A 20549-nucleotide genomic window follows, 5' to 3' on the forward strand; every position below is an offset into this window, starting at 1 on the left:
TGTGTTCCAATGTAACTTGTATGCATGTTCAAAATAATGAAACCATTACCATTACTTTTTACCATTACCATTACCATTACAGTCTTGAAAGTAATGTTAAAATGTTGTTCTCAGAGGCCCAATCTCGTGTATTGTGTCGTCCCGTGACACCCCCAGTGTTAATCCTTATCATATACTTTGGATGTTCTTCCTTTCTATGCGCAAAATACACAAAGAGTACACACATGCACATGAGTTCTGGTCCTAAGGTTATCATCACACTTTTGCTCTGTGGTGGCATCAAAAACCACCAAAATGAACAAATCGTATGAATCAGGTCAAAGTAGCTCTGTATAAAATTGTGCTTTTAATAGTCAATCCTAAAAACGGTGTGCGTGGTGCATTAGTGGCCAGCATGTCGGATGCAGAGGAAGCACACTTGCCCTGGAGATAAAGGTTAGTAGACTTTTTGTACACTGCAGTACAGTAAAGTCATTATTTTGCACTCAATATGAACGATGGTGGTCGCCTGACGACGACAGTCGGTTGCGTCCACTTCCCGAAACGCTCAATACCTAGCTGTGGGTCAGAAAATAGGAAGTATCTATTGCCGGTGGTAATCCTAATAAGCGTGCAATTACATTAAGAAAATAAAAGTCAAATAAAGTGAAACTACTCACAACACAACTGATAGACACATGGTAGGGAGACAACAGCTTTTTGCAAAGCAATGCTGTCGCCCGAGTCGTGTTATTATTATTGATATTCTGTATTTCTGTGTCTTTCAGGCCCACTTGGAATAGCGAAGAGGAAGAGGAGATGAGGAAGGGCAGGGGCTGCATGCTGCAGTACCAGCACTCCACACTCAGGGTGCTCACACACTTCGTAGCCGAGGCCGACTCGGAGGTGCTGCTAACCGGGGCGAAGCCTGTTGATTACTTTCTCGGTCCTGACTGGCAGGTAGACGCGCGTTGACGGACATTCCCATGGTTCTAAGCCAAACAGGTTTCCTTAACCTCGCTTTGACGGGCAGGTGGATGTGACCAATCTAGTGCGCTATTCTCTAAAAGTGGCCGACCCAGAGGTGGCCAGGGTTCAGGACGGAGCGGTGCTGCAAGGGCGGGCTGTGGGTCGCACCGCTGTGCAGGTGGGACATTCTTTACGTAACATAAACGTGACGTACGTTGCATACCACTGCGGATTTTTCCTGCAGGTGCTGTCCCCCCTCACGTCGTCGGTCCTGGCCGAGAGGAGTGTCGCAGTGGTGGACGATAAAGTGAGCGTTACGGAGCTGGGGGTACAGTTGGTGTCTGGACTCTCGCTGTCCCTGCAGCCCAGCACGGCCAGCAACAGTGCCGTCGTTGCCGTGGCAACCACCCGAGAGACCATCACGCAGGTCAAACAGGTACGCGCATGTGCTGTATGCCGTCCTTTTGAACATTATTACATTTGCAAAAGTCCAAATGATTCAATCCTCCATAAATTCAATTACATACTATCGCATACATGTAAAGCCAAATAGGATGATCATTTAATATTATATAATTACTTTCAATGATTTAAAAATAATTGTCATTTATTAATAATTTCATCAATAATTTCATTTATAAATTAATTTCTTTATCAAGTCATACAATATGCCAAAATCCTACATGTAAAGCTAAATGGAAATATTACATATTTTAATGTAATTTTAAAATATTTAAATAATAAAAAAATTACTTCAAATTATTTAAAATATGAATTTATCCATAATTTAATTTAGATTAATTTATACATTTATTTATTTAATTATCAGTTAATATATTATGTCAAAATCATGCACAGAAGACCAAATAAATATTTTAAATATTAAATAATTACTGCCAATCATTTCAACTGCATATAATGTATTCATAATTTAATTAATATATGAATTTATAAATTAATTAATTTATTTCATCAATTAATATATTATGCCAAAATCATACATAGAAACCCAAATGGAAAGATATGTTCAATTTTAAATAATTACTTCCAATTAATGTAAATCCATTTATTACACTATTAATTTTAGATATTGTATTGCCTGTTTAATTATTTCATTATGTTAATATTTATTTAATGGCATTTTATAATTATTTAATGTTTTTATTTTATTTTATTTCACGATGGCGTATCGCACTAAAAAGGGAATGTAATGAATGACACGAACATAACAATCATAATCATAATCATGTCATAATCCCCCATCAAAGAGGTGGAGGGCAGCATCAATGATCGGATTGATTGAACCACAACTTTGGGAATTTATTTTAAAAAACAACAACAAAAATCCACGTTTGTTTTTATTTCTTGACATAAAAAAAAGATTAAAACATTTTATATTATTTTGTTAATAAGTTCATAATTGCATATTACTGTAAATAAATATGATTTAAAATAGGTGTTGAATCGTTTTGAGCACATCACTACTATTTATAAAAGTACATTTAATGTATTTCAAAAAAGGAAAACATACGACGGCGTTTCTGTCCCGTTCTGTTAATAGCTGTCTCTATTGTCTCCCCCCGCACCCCACCCAGCCGCTGACATGCAAAAACGTGTACAGTCACGACAATCACATGCCGGTTAGCGTGCGGGGGGGGCGACGGCAGAGGACGGCGTGCTCGGCCGCACATCTGTTGGGTTTAAAAAGCTCACTGGCACATTTAGCAGCGTGCTGCAAACGTGCTGGTGATGCGGTGAAGCAGGGCAGCGATTAGGCTGCTGGAGGAGGTGACAGCTCACTGGTCACCGCGTCAATGACAGACTATGATAATTAGCTCAGGGCGAGTCATGATGTATTGAAATCCAAAATATAGGTTATGTCTGCGGCACCCCGCTGGCTCACGTTAGCTACAGGAAATGGGCCATGGTTGGTTTGTGGGATTGGATTGATAACACTTACTTTTCTTGACGTGCTCCAGTGGAACCTGAGAATGATACGTATTACACGCTGCATAAATGATGAATGAAATGGATAAATTAACATTTAACATCACCTTTAACTTGACCTCGCTGGGGTATTTTGCAGCACAGGTTGTCTGAACACTCAGTAATACGCAGAATGACTCATCAGAACATGGTGCACAGTGCTTTATAAGGAGAAGAAAGGAGGCAGATACGGAGTTCTTCGTCGTTCTGTAGGCGTTCTATGAACATATAAACCACACACACACACACACACACACACACACACAATAATGATGATTAAAAGATTGTCTAGTTGGAATCTGCCTTTCGTGTCCCAAGAACCACTATCCATTCTTCACAGAGATTTGGGCCCTCATTTTGTGGACTAGTTTGTTAGGTGCACAACAGAGACATTTTACAAAGTCCAAGACATATTTTGGCAACAATTTTTGTCTAAAACCGATTCCTGCCGTTCCAATCTGCCTGGTAAAATGGATTGGTGCACGGTGTACCAGATTTCTGGTTGAAATCGCGCCGTGTTGATTGATTGTCGTTGTCGTCCTGCTCCCAGGAAGCTGTCGTCAGCTGCTGGGTCCAATTCAGCGACGGCGCCGTCGTCCCGCTGACCATCTTCGACCGCGGCGTCTACTCCCTAACTGTTTCCACGCCGGACGAGGACGTGGCCACCGTCCGCCGCAGCCCGCCGTCCACGTTTGTGTTGGCGCGGGGCGCAGGCGAGGGAAAAGGGGCTCTGGTCAAGGTGGAGCTGAGGATCTGCGAGGAATGCCAGAAGTCCAAGAGGAAGAGCAAGCTGGCGGTCGGCACGGGGCTGCTGCGGATCGACTTCCAGGGCGGCGGCCCGCCCGGTCTCGGCCGCGAGACGAGCGGCGGGGGTGCGGCGGAAATGGTGGGAGAGGTGAAGACGACGGTGACGACGCGGCAAGTGCTGACCGATGCGGGGGAAGCGTTTGTAGGGACGCAGCCTGAAACGAGCACATTGTTTGTCGCAACGGTGCAGTCGGCTGTCGCCCAGACTGAAGCAACTTCTCAGCCGACGGTCATCACATCTCCGACAGTACAGAGCTCCCTGAGTACCACCAAATGTAGCGATGCCACACTCGGTGTGCTTGATAAAGAAGAAGGACAGAGGAGAAGCTTTGGCAACATGCTAGACAACCCAAATTCCCCGCCAAACAAAGCGGACGTTGCATCCAAGCAAGAGCCTCCGAAATCCCCCAAATTCATTGAAAGCGACTTAATACGCACATTCCGAGCCATGTCCGACTTGGAAATTTGTATTTATTCCTTGGTGGGGGTGTTGTGTATCGCCATCTTGGGCTTTTTGCTTAACTGCGCGTCCTATCGGCTCTGTTTCCGCAATCATAAAACCCCCATACAAGCAGGGCTGACACCCATCGTGGACCCGAAGGATCACAAGCACGACTGGGTGTGGCTCGCCAGCAACAACCAGCACCCAGCTCCTCCGGGCGGAGCACCTCCTCAAGTGTCAACGCTCACCCGCAGCGCCCCGAGCACCATGGCCGCCATCAATCACCCCACCGCCACCGAAAGAACCGCCACTTTGGGCCGCAGTCGAACCAGCTCCCAGCAGCATCTGCACAGGAAGGTGGTGGACCCCGTGGCCAACCGCTCGGCCACCCTGCTGGCCAGGCCGCACCGCAGCGAGCCGCTGCACTCGCCCACCAGTAAGAGGAACCAGGTGCAGTTCACCACCTTCACCACGCTGGACATCAAGCACTTGGCGGCGCTCAAGAAGAACGGCGTGGACTTTCACTGGACCAATCAGCAACTGCAAGAGCAGCAGCAGGCGCCACCGCCACCACCCCCTGTTGAGCCACAGATCCCATTACCTGACATGCCATGGCCTGTTGTTAAACCCCTTGTAGAGACTCAGTAGTGTTTATCCACGTGAAAAGCATCGTATATGAAAAGTAAGGATGTACTGTAAATACAGAATGTACTGCTGGTGCAGATATAATGTGGGGCCTGTAAATACAAAATCATTTCTATACTCCTGCTTTAAAACACTTGCCGATGCAGTATAGGAGAGATTATTTTTTGTAAGTAATGTATTTTCTTTGTTTTTCAAGATTCCCAAGAACACCTATGGACTTTATGCAATTGGTCAGAGAATATGCAACATTTCTTATGTTCATTTTAGCAATATATATGAAAAGTATGTGCTGAAAATGTCATTTCTGCCCATTAACCTGTTTATATTATAGTAGTAGTTATTTATACCACTGATGGGAATTTCAATAATTCTTTGTCGCAAAAGCAGGGGTTTTCAAAGTGTGGGAGAGTGAGACTCCCCTTAAACAACGTAAGGCGTTTTGGCTTTTATATTATTGTTTTTTTAGCAATAATATAAATCATATTTATGTCCATTTAGCAATAAAAACAAGTTTCATTTAAGCAACAGAGCCACACAATCGACAAAATGATGATTTGGAACATATCAGGTAACACTAAAAGCATTCATTTCTGCACAGTTTTGCATTTCTACTTATCTAGAGTGCATTGCTTTGCTGCTAGAGTGCAGGAAATAACCAGCGCAAACTCTGTTGTGATTTTTTTCTCAGGGCGGGGGTGTCCAAACTTTGCCACATGAAAAATGAAATGATGCAAGGGCCACTTAGATATTTTGTAATATGCTAAGAAGTTAATATACTGTATATTGAAAGAAAAAAACTGCATGTATCACCTTAACTCTCTTCTTTTTTTTACATTGTTGCTATTGTTTTTGTTTTATTTTCAATTTTCCAAATATTTCAACCTCTTAAATAATATTTAATCCTTAAATAATTTTTGTACATTTTCTTTTCGGAATATCATGACTTTATTTCCCAATATTTTGACTTTATTCCCATAATATTCTTACTTTTCCCCAACTTATTTTCCCAAACATTACAAGTTTATTTTGTTTTGTTTGTTTCTCATATTGTTACGACTTCAAAAGAAAACAACTTATTTTTTCTTCAATATTTCAACTCTACGGTACTAAAATGACGATAGTTTTCCTCATAATATCACTACTTTATTCTCTTTAAATTGTGACTTTTTTTCTTGTTAGAAGACAACGTTTTCCTCCATATATTTTGACTTTATTTTTGGAAAATTCTACATCTTTTTTTTTTCTATTTCTGCAGTTCGCTTTTGTTTTTTTGGGGGGGCGTTTTATTTTTTTCTCATAATATTATGACTTCACTGCCATAAACACAAAAATGACAAATGTATTTTGTTTAGTTCGTTTCTCCTAATACTATGACTATTTTTTCTTTAATATTTTAACTTTATGCTACTAAAATCACTTTCTTTCCTTCATTTTTTCTTGTTCATTCTTGTAAAATTGGGACTTTTTTCTCATTAGAATATGATTTTTGTCTTTTAATATCTTGACTGTCTTCTTGTAAAATTACAGCTGTTATTTTTCCAATTTTTAAATTTTCCATTTCAACTTTCTTCTTGAAAATGTTCTTCTCGTAATATAATGACTTTATTTGCACAATATTTTGACTTAATCCCCATCATTTAATAACTTTTACCTGAACATAATTTTCCTAAATGTACAACTTTATTTGTTGTTTTGTTTGTTGTTGTTTTTTTTTTTTTTTTAAAGAAAACAACATTTTTTTCTTTATTCTTTAAACTTTATGCTACTAAAATTATGGTATTTTTTCCCTCATAATATTACAACATTATTCTTGTAAAATTAGGACTTTTTCTGGTTAGATTACAACTTTTTGCTCTTAATATTTTGACTTTATGTGCTTTTTTTTTTACCGTTTTTTTTATTCAAACGCTCCAACTATTTAAACGTTCTTCTTGTAAATTTTTGTCTCTGAATTCTGACTTTATTTCCATAATATTTTGACTTTATTCTCATAACATTCTAACTTTTTTTGCAACCTAATTTTCCAAAATTACAACTGTATTCATTATTTTGTTTCTCGTACTCTCACGAATTGAACACAATAACACCTTTTTGTAATATTTCAACTTTATGCTACTACAATGACATTATTTTTCCTCATAAATTATTCTCGTAAAATTACTTTTTCTCGTTAGATTACAGCTTTTAATATTTTGACTTTATTTTTGCAAGATTACTGCTGATGGCAGCACTACTGCTGTTTTCTTGTTGAATTATATTTTTTAAATGTGCTGCGGGCCAATAAAAAACAGCCACCGGGCACAAATGGCCCTTGGGCTACACTTTGGACACCCTTGCCTTAAGAGAACGATATTTTTTAGAAGCGCTTCCTACTGCTTGTTGCTATAATCTACTCAATGACATTGTCTGCTACTAGAGTGCGGGTTGACCAGAGCACGTACTGGTGGTTTCCATGAGTGTTTTTGTTGTTGTTAGTAGTGCATCCCAAAGCTACTATCTACTCACTAAATTTGTGTGCTACTAGAGTGCAGGAAATAACCACACTCAGTCTCTGTGTTGCTTTGCTTTAGGGAAGTGATGTTTAATAACCAGCGCATTCTCATCACTTGTTGCTAATATAGACTCGCTGAGTTAGTCTGCTACTAGAGTGCAGGAAATTACCAGACTCTGGTGCTATTCTCTTGGGAGAGAGATCTTTATTCGCAGTGTATCTCACTGCTTGTTTCTAATATGTACTCTCGAAGTTTGTGTGCTACTACAGTGCAGGAAATACATGCACAGAATAGTCTCTGTGGTAGGTTTTGGCTTCCATTTTGAAAACCTCTGCTCTGTAGAATGAAAGCAAAGAATAATGAACATCTTTTCTATGTACATACAGTATAATATATCATGAAGCCTTTTATAATGTAGCAGCTTATATTATTTTGAAATGAAAATGTTACATGTGCTTCCTTGCAAATATTGCCAATAAATGTTGGTGTTTTTTTTTTTAATAATGCCTTTGTTTTTTGTGATTCAGTGATTGTTTTAAAAGCCCTTCAGTAGTGGAGTCATGCACATGAAAGCCGGCGGTCAATGATTGGGATTACTGGCTCAGACTCTGCCATGAATCGGTCAGATTTGATATTGTTTAATCACCGCTGGATGCGATTTGAGGATGACATCATAATTCAGGGGAATTTATTTGGGCCGGAATGCAAAGGGAAGCATTGACACCGGAAGGAAACGATGCGAAGAAGATGTTCCGTCCTTGTGTTTTTAGGCGGTGTAACAAATATTAACAGGCCTTTTTTAAACCAGTGATCACCATTTTTTTCTTTATTTTTGTTACCCGTGCAGGTGGTGCAGGGCTAACCAGCTTTGGTATTCTTTTTGATAGTTCTTAAGGTGGATCTATTGACATTGTAGGCAAGGCAAGTTACATAAAACAACAGCACTTCTTGGTATCACTTCAGCAAAATCTCTAATCTGAAGCATTTAGCTCCCCTATTGACAGATTTTAGGGATTGGGGTCATTGTGTTGGAGGATTAGTGGTACAGTAATGGACTCTTTGTGGCATCCCTATTATTATAGTTGTTATGACGATTATTATTATGGTCACTATAATTATATATTATTATTATTATGAGACCACAACAGCCATACAATCAAACGTGACCTGACGTAATACCAAGACAGACCCGTGGGAGACGGTGTGACCCACAGGAGTAAAGTAAGTAAAAGTAAGTAAAAATGACGTAGTTAGTCTAGCCCAGGGGTCACCAACGTGGTGCCCGCGGGCACTAGGTAGCCCCCATGACCGCATGAGGTGCCCGCAAGCCTGCTTTTCATTCAGGTTTTCAGTTAATAATGAAAGAACAGTAGAAAGAAATGCATTCTGAAATACAAAATGTGAGTTGTGGACACCAGCATTTTGTTCATGTTCTGGTAAAACAAGCATATTCGCTTTGTTTGGGTTTAAAATAAGCTCTGAAAATAAATGTTACAAAAATGAGTAGCTCTTGGCCATTTTCATTTGGTAAAAGTAGCTCTCACAAGGACAAACGTTGGTGACGCCTGGTGTAGCCTGTTAAGGTAGTATTTTAGCGTGACTTTATCACGCCAGTGCGGTTGCAAAGAAAGCGGAAAGAAACCCCAGAATTCATTTATTTTATTTGTCCTTTATTTAACCAGGAGAACCTCATTGAGATTAAAAATCTCTATTCCAAGAGTGTCCTGGCCAAGAAGCAGCACAATTTGCAAGTTACATTAGATATTCATACACACATAATAAAAAATAAAACAATAAAAATACAAGATAATAAAATTAATCTGGCAAAGCATTTACAGCATGATGATTTTTCAACCCAAACATTTAAAAGTCTCTCAAAAGAGTAAATTGAGACCAACTGATCCAGCTTTAAGTCAGATTGGAGCTTATTCCAGGAAAATGGTGCAGAATAACTGAATGCCTTTTTACCTTGTTCTGAGTTTACTCTTGGAACAGTCAACATGATAAAGTCTTCAGATCTCAAGTTATAGCGATCGGTTTCGCTGGGCAAAATATAATCACATATAGTCAAACCTGTCTTAGCGGCAGCCACCTGTATAGAGCGGCCACCTGCCTATAGCGGCCACTGAAAAATCCCCTGCAAAAAATTTACGTGTTATACACCCTGTGTATAGCGGTCACCTGTCTAACACGGCCAGCGGCCACACATTTTGTCTCCCTTGGTCAATATCTGACCGCATATAGCGGCCAAAATGCCGACTCAAGCAGAAGCTTCATGCACGAAAAAGTTTTGTTTTTTAAGCAATGAAGCCGTAGTGTGTAGACTTTAATTACTGAGTCCTCGTTCGACATAAAAAAGCCGTCTTCTTACTTTGCAATGCCGCCCTGAAAAGATTCAATGACGGCCAAAACGGTAATCTTCCTACTTTGCAATGCCGTGAATAGATTCTAAAATAGACAAAACACCTGAATAAAACATCTAAAATATCACTTAATTGCCGACTAATTAGAGATTAGAAGCCCATTCAATAAGAAAGGAGCGATGGTATTGTTAGTTTACGACAATCTTTGCACCTCCTCCGCACTCAATTGTTCACGCACACACCCATTCATGACTGCTTCACGCGTATCCTGTACATATATCCTTGGGTTCGTTCACTAAAATTTTTATTTCTTGCTTTTAAAATCATGTTTTAAAAAAAATCAAAAGATGGAAATTTGTGACGTTCTGCAGGACAGGAGCGAGCATCCCCTGTCCTGCGCTCTTATTTGGCGGGCTGTGCCTTCTCCGGGGAGGAAGAGGCAGCCGCTTCATGCCTGGTGGCCGCGCAGCTGCGGTCAATTAACATTTGTGGCGGATAAAAGGCCAGCGCCATCGAACGTGCGGCGCTGGTTCATTGTTGTTATTGATATTACTAGTTTCCTCACTGGAGCTGTTACCTAGATTTACCTACCTGTTTATGTGTCAACAGAGCGTTTTCCCCTATGTCTCCTGGTTTTGCTCCAGTCTTTTTGTGAATACATGTTAATATGTGTGTGCACAAATTCAAAATGGTCACCAACCTGTCTATAGCGGCCACTTTTGCCGTTTCCAGTGGCCGCTATAGACAGGTTTGACTGTATATACCTAGGCAGCAGTCCGAGCGTAGCTTTATATACAAAGAGGTGCCAATGTTTTAGCCTGCGTAAAGACAAGGAAGACCAGCCGACATTATCATAAAGAACACAATGATATGTGAAGGATTTTAGGTTTGTAATGAACCTCAAAGCACCGTGGTAAACAGTATCCAGGGCATGTAAGGCCTCAGCTGGCGCATGCATGTATAAAATGTCACCATAATCCAACATTGATAAGAATGCTGCAGACACCAACCTCTTTTTTGGCAGAAAAAGAAAGGCATGATTTTATCCTGAAAAGAAAACCCAATTTTACTTTAATTTTTTTTGCCAGCTGCTGAATATGAGGGGCAAAAGAAATTGCTTCATCAAGCAAAAATCCAAGGTACTTATAGGTTGACACACGTTGAATAGGAGAACCTTCTAGTGTTATAATATTTGGCAGATTTTTTTATTTTTATTTATTTTTTTATTTATTTTTAGATTTCCAAGCATTTGTAAACATTACTTTAGTCTTCTCTGCATTTAAGACAAGTTTTAAGTCAACAAGGCATTTCTGAAGCAAATTAAAAGCTTTCTGCAAGTTAAAAATAGCCTGAGTAGGTGTAGTTCCTGCACAGTATAAGACCCTGTCATCAGCATAGAAATGAAACTTTGCACCTAACACAGTTTCATCAACATCATTAATACAGTTTCATCAACATCATTAATATACAGTATAAAATAAACAAAAGTGGTCCCAAAACAGAACCTTGCGGTACACCTTGAGACACTTTCAATAGACCTGATGTATACCCCTCAACCTGTACACGCTGGTATCGATCAGAAAGATAATTGCCAAACCATTTGACACTTTTTTCTGACAGGCCAACACTAATCAATCGTTGTTTTAAAATAAGATGATCCACAGTATCAAATGCTTTTGAAAAGTCAACAAAAAGAGCTGCACAGTGTTGTTTTTGGTCTTTATATTCAATAAAGTCATTCATAACTTGAAGAGGAGCAGAAGTTGTACTGTGGCGCCACCGAAAACCAGACTGAACATCACAAAGAATACTATGATTGGCCAAGAAATCGTTCAATTGATCACTTACAAATGATTCCAACAGCTTAGCCAATGCACACAATTTGGAAATAGGCCTATTTAATGTACTTGCATCACCTCCCTTAAGTAGCCGGTGTACATAAGCAGTTTTCCAAATACTCCGGAATTCACAAGTGAACAAGCAAAGATTAAAAATATATGTCAATGGCTTGGAAATAATGTTTGCAGCAAGTTTCAAATAGTAAGGCTCAATTTTGTCGGGACCTGCTGATTTTGTTAAATCTAAAAGCTTCAGTGCCTTCAGCACCTCATCTTCCGTGATAAGGATAAAATTGAAAGACCGCCCTTGACAATATACATTATTGTCTAAAGAGCAATTGGTATTTAGGTTGGATGTTTCAAACAAAAAAAAAAAAACAGAGGAGACAAAATGCTGGTTGAAACAATCAAGCATTTCAACTTTGTCCATAATTAAATGTGCATCTTTTAAAATGCAGAAGGTACCTAAAAGCTTATTTTGCCAAGAAGGACTCATAAATAGCCTTAAATAAGAAGCGAGTTGTCAAAGGAATTTGTTAAAAAAAACATTGTTATACGACCAAAATATGGTTCGCTATATAGATACTTGATGAATTTTTGAACAAATTGATAGCTTTACTTGTAAAAAGCAGTATAACTGAACAAGAAGTGTTGATAATCAGTGTACAGCAGTGGTCCCTAACCCCCGGGCCGCTTTGGTACCGGGCCGGACAGAAAGAAAAAATAATTTCCATTATTTCATTTTTTATGTTTTATTTTGAAAAGTGGCCGGATTCTCTCTGTTACATCGGTCACACTTGACGCATGTCCATTGTGTGTGAGCTAACTTTCTCTCGCCGCACAGATAGACTGCTCGCGCACTGCCTCTTACCACACGTCAAACACGATGTAATAATCTCTCTGGAAAAACTTGGTGGAACTTGAACTGGTGGATGGTGGGTCGGCATTCATTTTGTGCTTTTAATTTGATGTTATTCATGTCTTAGTTTTACACAATACATAATAAATCAGATCAATTAGATAGCTATAATGTACGACCCCCACCCACGGTCCGCGGGAGATTTGTGGGAACACAAGCCGGTCCGTGGGTCATAAAAGGTTGGGGACCACTGGTGTACAGTATCGTATTGCTATAATGTCCTACTAACGTTTATGAATTGTGCATGCAGTGTGTTGTAACACCAGCAGATGGCGGCAGGATCCCTTAGACAGTTATTGGTGATTGGCTCGATTCAAATTCTTCTCCTCCAATAGTTGACCAGCTCTTGCGCGCTGAGCTCTTTCCATTGACCAATCAGACTTGTCGTGTCTGAATATAAGCGGCAGCAAACCCTGCCTGTCTACAACTTACTATCTTTCTCTTACTGAGTCGTGATGGCAAGAACCAAGCAGACAGCCCGTAAGTCCACTGGCGGCAAAGCGCCCAGGAAGCAGCTGGCTACCAAGGCCGCCCGTAAGAGCGCCCCTGCCACCGGCGGTGTCAAGAAGCCTCACCGTTACAGGCCTGGTACCGTGGCTCTCAGGGAGATCCGTCGCTATCAGAAATCCACCGAACTGCTCATCCGCAAGCTGCCCTTCCAGCGCCTTGTTAGAGAGATCGCTCAGGACTTCAAGACCGACCTGCGCTTCCAGAGCTCGGCCGTTATGGCTCTGCAAGAGTCCAGCGAGGCTTATCTGGTGGGTCTTTTCGAAGACACCAACTTGTGCGCCATTCACGCCAAGAGAGTCACCATCATGCCCAAAGACATCCAGCTGGCCCGTCGTATTCGCGGAGAGAGAGCTTGAACTCCTTACTTTTCTCACAACCACAAAGGCTCTTTTAAGAGCCAACAAACAATTTTTCCTAGAGACAATTCCATTGCCATCTGTATACATTAACTTTATTTTTAATTTGCCGAAAATAAACGTTATAACACAATGAATGCGCGCTTTATTTACGTGCACGTCTGAGCGTCACCATTAGAGGGTGCCGTTTGACCGTCCGCAATTTTCAACATAGAAACTTGCATCAGAAGGTAAAAAAAATACAAGGCTTTCATTTGCCATTCAGACTCACTGAATTTTCTGCAGCAATTGACACAAAACCAATATGAAATGTGAAAGTTGCATACAACAGGGTAACCTTTAGTTTTGTTGAAACCCATTGTTTTCATATGTGCTACGCTCCACAAGCAGCAATATCTTCAAAGCCAACAGAACAATACATAAGCAATGTTTATTTTAAGTGAGAAGTTATATACCATGGTATATTGAGGTGTACTTTTTTAGATAACATGTTGATGCGCAATAAATCAACTGAAGTTCCATTCAATCATAGACATAACATTCGTCACATTCCAGTGTCACTATGGTATATTTACAATTTCCGTGTTGAATATGTTTATGTGTGTGTGTATATATACGGTGTTACACTATGTTTTATCATGAAGTATATAACCGCGCATTTTTACTTCAAAACATCCCACAGACCTCGTAAAAAGACTGCTCTTCGCTGATTGGATAATAGTTTCCCCGCCACAGCTAGCCAATCAACGGGCAGCACTTGTGTATAAGTACACTGCTCCAAGCCGACTCATAGCATTGTATTTGTTGCTTACAGAAACAAAATCTAATTCTAGAAAATGTCTGGACGAGGCAAAACTGGCGGCAAGGCCAGAGCTAAGGCCAAGACCAGGTCTTCCCGTGCTGGGCTGCAGTTCCCAGTTGGTCGTGTCCACAGGCTGCTGCGAAAAGGCAACTACGGCGAGCGTATCGGTGCCGGCGCCCCAGTCTACCTGGCTGCCGTGCTCGAGTACCTGACAGCTGAGATTCTGGAGTTGGCTGGAAACGCAGCCCGCGACAACAAGAAGACTAGAATTATCCCCCGTCATCTGCAGTTGGCCGTCCGTAATGATGAGGAGCTTAACAAACTCCTCGGGGGCGTGACAATTGCTCAGGGTGGTGTCTTGCCTAACATCCAGGCTGTTCTGCTGCCCAAGAAAACCGAGAAGCCCCCCAAGAAGTAAGCTGGATTACTGAGACCACCATCACAAAGGCTCTTTTAAGAGCCACCCACTTCTCTTATAGAGCAAAGACCCTTTTCTGCAGGTTGTTGTATTGGATATATAATGTCTGGACAACAGGCAATGGAAGTCTATAAAGGTTACAGCTTTTTTTTAAATTTAGTGCTATGTATACTGTAATGTTATTCCAATAAATGAGACTAAAGAATGTGCCCCCCTCAAAAAATAAGAGCCACACACTTTAAGGCCTGTTAACATGTCACAGTAATAAACAAATGATATTTTGTAGTTTGTCATGTAAGGACTGTGCATTTATTAATAATGATCAAATTTTCTCAAATCTAAGCACTATAGAAGGAATATTCCACTGGCACCCCATCAAGTCTGGCCCATTAGTGTCTTTGGAGTGACCTGTGAGTCCTGGTCAAAGCTTGTCTTCTCATAGAGAATCTTTTTAAAGGTGTTTTTGCAGTCACTTATTTTATGATTACAGTATTTGGTGAAATAGGAATGTAATGTGAAGGTATGAGAAGGCCTTGCATTATTAATGTGACACTAAAGTTGATGCACCTGTGGTAGAGTTGGATGAGATTAAAATGCATTCAATTACATTAAATACACATGGCTACTAAAAATCCTATACTATACTATACTACATATAACAAGGTAGCAGATGCAAAAGGCCACATAATAAAAAATAAACATACTAGGACAGCTACAGTATACATGCTATCATACGAGGTTAGCATCTTTACATTACATCACAATGGATCGATTTGTCAAAGTATGTCTTGCAATCATGTAAAAAAATATTAGATTATCCTTCTCAACTATACATTTATGAATTGAAGCACATTCAAATGTAGAAGATAGAATACTAGAATCCGCAATCGATGACGTCACATACCCGTCTCACATGTCCTCTCTCACGTCCGCAGTCGTGTCATAAAGCAGGGTCAAACGCTGTAAAGACATCATTCTTGCATTGTAGTTGCTTGACTTACAAGCTAGGTTTAAATAATGTCTGGAAGAGGCAAGGGAGGTAAAGGCTTGGGGAAAGGAGGCGCTAAGCGTCACCGCAAAGTTCTCCGTGATAACATCCAGGGTATTACCAAACCCGCCATTCGCCGTCTAGCTCGTCGCGGTGGAGTCAAGCGTATCTCCGGTTTGATCTACGAGGAGACTCGTGGTGTGCTCAAGGTGTTTTTGGAGAATGTTATCCGTGATGCTGTTACATACACTGAGCACGCCAAGAGAAAGACCGTGACCGCAATGGATGTTGTCTACGCTCTGAAGAGGCAAGGGCGCACTCTGTACGGCTTTGGAGGCTAAATTCTTGCTTCATCGAACAGCAACAAAAAAAGGTCCTTTTTAGGGCCACACACTCATTCTAAGAGATTGCGTTCATATAATAGAATGATGGTTGTATGGCTGACAAACTTTGAAGTTTGTGTACACTAGTGAGATAAATTGCAGCTCTTTCTAGAGAGCCGGTTCCTTTGACTCTGCTTGAATGACCCCCCCCCCCACTAATTCTTATTACTAGCTTCCCATACCATTCAGTCTTTGATCCATTGTTTCTAAATTGTGCACCTGATGGCTTTAACTTGTTTTGATGACATAAATTAACCGCACTTTCATCATAGTCGCATCATTAGCACATGCATCGAGACTAGTGACATTCACAGCACTTTCACTGAGGTTTTGACATTATGACAGATGTTCACTTAATTTATCCACTGTGTCTCAAATATCATAGAGGATTTTTAATTAAATTACATATATGGAACAAAAAATGTGAATGCAAATACGTAAATGACGGTATTGGATACAATAGGTCATCAAATCAGTGTCAGTTGAGTCTGTCAACTATGTTTCCTGCAGGGATTTTTTGAGTCCACCAGGTGTCAGTATTCAGCAACACAGTGTCAACACCGTGTCAATACAGTGTGTCACTGCGTCGAAACGATACGTGATGCCTCGTCTACCCATCACTAATCGAGACCATTACCACCAAGTATTACAGAAAATACCCCAATCAAAAACCGTGGATGAACTGTGATGTAAGGGCTAAGCTATGTGCTTGTTCGACTGCATTTGTCATGGGCACCACTGAGGACTACAAAAAGACAAGATATGACCTGAGGAGGTCCATACGAGAGGCCAAAAGACAGTACAGACAGAAGCTGGAGGGCTACTATTCCACCTCAGACCCTCGGCGCATGTGGGCGGGGCTCCAGCACATCACAGACTATCGACAGCGGAGTAGCGTAGCCACATCCAGCCAAACCACACTTCCAGATGAGCTGAACGAGTTCTATGCCCGCTTTGAAACCCAAACCCCTGATGAGCAGAGAGGGTGGCTGGACTTGGGGAGCACACAGGACTCACCTCTCATGGTGACATCAGCTGATGTGCACAGGGTTCTGAACAAAACAAACCCATGAAAAGCAGCAGGCCCAGACAACATCTCAGGCCGTGCACTTCGGGTTTGCTCATCAGAGCTAGCTGATGTGCTTGCTGACATATTTAACCTGTCGCTTGCACAAGCATCTGTACCGACCTGCTTTAAGTCCACCACCATAGTGCCCGTACCCAAGAAGAGCAACGTGACCTGCTTGAATGACTATCACCCTATAGCACTCACTCCTATTGTTATGAAGTGCTTTGAAAGACTAGTCATGACCCACATCAAAAAGAACATCCCGGCAACTGAGGACCCTCTACAGTTTGCATATCACCAGAACCGGTCCACAGATCATGCAGTCAACACTGCCATCCACACAGCCCTTTCTCACCTACAGGGCCAGGACACATATGTCAGAATGCTATTTATAGACTATAGCTCTGCTTTTAATACAGTCAGCCCCCACAAACTCACAAATAAGCTCCTCACACTTGGCCTGTCACCCCCCCTCTGTAACTGGGTGTTTAACTTTCTAACAGGCAGACCCCAGTCAGTCAGAGTCCACAATTGCACATCCAGCTCAAGAATTGTGAGCACTGGGACCCCACAGGGGTGTGTGCTGAGTCCGCTCCTCTTCATGCTCATGATAACAATCTCCTTCTCAATACAGATAAGACTAAAGAGATGATCATCGACCCAAGAACAAGGGAAAAGGAGCCGCATAGACCCCTGTTTATTGATGAGACTGAGGTGGAGAGGGTGAAAACCTTCAAGTTCCTTGGCACACACATCAGCGAGGACCTCACCTGGTCTCACAACACCCAACAAATTATGAAGAAGTCCCAAAGGAGACTGTACTTCCTGAGAAGACTGAGGAAATTTGGCATGTCCACCACAATCCTGAGTTGCTTCTACAGATGCATATGGAAAGTCTCCTTACCGCTTCCATCACTGTTTGGTACGGTAACTGTACAACACGTAATAGGAAGGCACTCCAGCGGGTGATCAAGACCTCACAGAACATTGTTGGGGGAGCCCTCCCCTCACTGCAAGACATTTATACATCTAGAGTCCTACGCAGAACACACAACCTCATCAAGGACAGCACACATCCACAACACTCATTATTCACACTCCTACCGTCAGGCAGACGCTACAGGAGTTTGAAGTCCAGGACCACAAGGCTGGCAAACAGCTTTTACCCACAGGCCATCAGGCTTCTCAACGAAGCACTCACACACGCCGTACGCAACACATGCACACACTCATAGCACTTTATTTATTTATTTGTATTATTTATCTGTATTATTTATCTGTATTAATGTCTCTTCTGTTGTTGTTGCCTAATTTATTGGTACATATGTTTCTTATGTTCTTATTGTTTTTCTTGTGTTTTCTTTCTTTTCTTGGGAGAATGAACAGAATAAGAATTTCATTGCATAGTATAACTGCCTGTTTTACTATGCATATGACAATAAAAATCTTGAATCTTGAATAGTCGCCATCCACCACCCAACTAGCAGTCAAAGCTAAACCTACTCATTGGCTCACATATCCCTCCTTTTTATTTCACATTTTTGTCGTGAAATAACATGTTGTAATTTTGAGCAGTTACTGTCACTACACCATTTGGTTTGAGCCACATCATGAGGTGGATGGTTGATCACGTTGATTTACTATTGTAAATAGAGCGTTTTTCTTTCAACCTCACCTCACTACGCCCCCTAGAGAATGCCGCCCTGGGCAATTGTCCATGTGGCTCATACCATAGCTAGAACCACCACTGTTGCCAGTCAGTGTAAAAGTACAGTACACTCATATAAAATGTGTGTATATTGCTTTTGTGCGCTACAGATTGCTACAAAAGAATACCTATTAAGTTAGTATAATATTGTATTATAAGCTGTACTATACATTGTCTATTGTACCCCAGGAGATCATCATTCGAATGAGATGTGCAGTATAGTAGAATATGCAGTACAACATAGTAGACATCATACTACTGGATGAGTAGCATAATAAGAATACTATATGTTGAATCATCCTGAGACAAAGCAATCATTGTGACGATGAGTTTACATTGGTTTTCGTTTATAGGCCAAAAAAGTCTACTGCAGAAAGCGCTTCACGTCGCAACAAAGGGGCCCTCAACAGTCGTTTAAACGTCTCCAAGCGAGACATCTGTCAGCCAATCAGAACAGTCGTTTGAGCTCCTCCAAGCGAGAGACCTGTCAGCCAATCAGAGAAAGGAACTGGCGCAGGTTAATTTGCATGAAAGCGTGTTTCAGAGTCGCAGCGCCGCACAGTCGCACAGCGACTCCATACCGGTATCAGAAGACCCAGTGTTTGAGAAGATGCCTGAGCCAGCGAAGTCCGCGCCCAAGAAGGGCTCCAAAAAAAGTCGTCACCAAAGCCCCCGGCAAGGGCGGCAAGAAAAAGAGAAAGCCCAGGAAGGAGAGTTATGCCATCTACGTGTACAAAGTGCTCAAGCAGGTGCATCCTGACACCGGCATTTCTTCCAAGGCGATGAGTATCATGAACTCTTTCGTCAACGACATTTTCGAGCGCATCGCTTCTGAGGCATCCCGTCTGGCTCACTACAACAAACGCTCCACCATCACGTCCAGGGAGATCCAGACCGCCGTTCGTCTCCTGCTGCCCGGTGAGCTGGCTAAGCATGCCGTTTCTGAGGGTACCAAGGCTGTCACCAAGTACACCAGCTCCAAGTAAACCGCTCCATTAGAATCAGCAATACCCAACGGCTCTTTTAAAAGCCACACACCTCATCCTCAGAGCAAGCTATCTTTCACTTCGTTGTAATCACTTGTGTGTGTGTGTGTGTGTGTGTGTGTACAAATGTCATATATTGACAGTTGTGACGGAAATGTTGGCTTCTTTGGAGAGAGCTGTTTTTTGGCTCTGTTCACTAAAGAGCTGGTGCTTTCAGCTCACATTTTTTGTCTTACATTTCTTACCAGATTGTGTAAAGTGAATTACCAATGTAAATAAAATATCAAATATTTAAATGGGTTTACTTAAACCTCAAAGATCAGTTACAAAAGCATATAGGTTCCGCGCATGCGCAAGGCAAACCTCACACCTCAGAAATATTTTACGACAGAGCTTCTGCTATGTCACGTACTGTTGTTATTTTTTTAAATAAACATTAATGGTCAATTAGGGGATTATTTTATTAGTGGCTTTGTTGGCATGCAGATGTTTATCGTCTTGAGATCCACCAAGACTGAGCTATGTAAAAACTTACACAATGCATGTAGTGCAGACATAAACGTCATATCCGGTTACATGTACATAAATAAATAGAATAAAACACAAAATGCAGTTATGTGAATATAATGGATTAATGGAATATATGGATTAATGTAGAGGATTCAGCTTGAGCTTTTGTTTCTAAACAGAGAAATACCATCCATCTAAACATATCCTGCTAGCAAATGCTTTCGTCTTTTTTCAGTGTCCAAAAAAACCCCTAAAATTTATGGAACCAAGAAAAGAGGTCTTATATTTTACCATGGATATCATAAGAAAAAAATAGATTATGTTGTAATTTGTCAAATCTTAAAAATGTTTTTGGGGAGGGAGTGGGGGTGTGGCATAT

At 41.1% G+C, this 20549-nt stretch overlaps 2 protein-coding genes and 1 pseudogene across 3 annotated transcripts in view; all 3 read left to right on the forward strand.

Annotated features, from left to right (window-relative positions):
- LOC129170486 (transmembrane protein 132D-like) overlaps positions 1–7800 on the forward strand; it is a 39880-nt gene extending 32080 nt beyond the window's left edge. Inside the window, exons 8-11 of one of the 2 annotated variants that reach the window (XM_054758140.1) lie at positions 768–939; positions 1013–1126; positions 1193–1384; positions 3485–7800. In XM_054758140.1, the coding sequence (XP_054614115.1) occupies positions 768–939; positions 1013–1126; positions 1193–1384; positions 3485–4831 (1825 nt within the window). In that variant the 3' untranslated portion in view covers positions 4832–7800. Of the gene's footprint in view, positions 1–767; positions 940–1012; positions 1385–3484 lie in introns of both variants that reach the window. The other variant, XM_054758139.1, reaches the window with a different exon arrangement.
- Positions 7801–14142: 6342 nt separating this feature from the next.
- On the forward strand, positions 14143–14526 carry LOC129169640 (histone H2A-like). Its single transcript, XM_054756205.1, has one exon. The coding sequence runs from the start codon at positions 14143–14145 to the stop codon at positions 14524–14526; it is 384 nt and encodes a 127-aa protein (XP_054612180.1).
- Positions 14527–19284: 4758 nt separating this feature from the next.
- Positions 19285–19660, forward strand: LOC129169643 (histone H2B-like; annotated as a pseudogene).
- The last annotated feature ends 889 nt before the right edge of the window (positions 19661–20549 follow it).

This window comes from Dunckerocampus dactyliophorus, chromosome 17 (genome assembly GCF_027744805.1).
Source record: "Dunckerocampus dactyliophorus isolate RoL2022-P2 chromosome 17, RoL_Ddac_1.1, whole genome shotgun sequence".
NCBI lineage: Eukaryota > Metazoa > Chordata > Actinopteri > Syngnathiformes > Syngnathidae > Dunckerocampus > Dunckerocampus dactyliophorus.

Bases quoted from the DNA above. Each gene is read 5' to 3' on its own strand.
- LOC129169640 (XM_054756205.1), top strand. From the start codon at position 14,143: ATGTCTGGACGAGGCAAAACTGGCGGCAAGGCCAGAGCTAAGGCCAAG.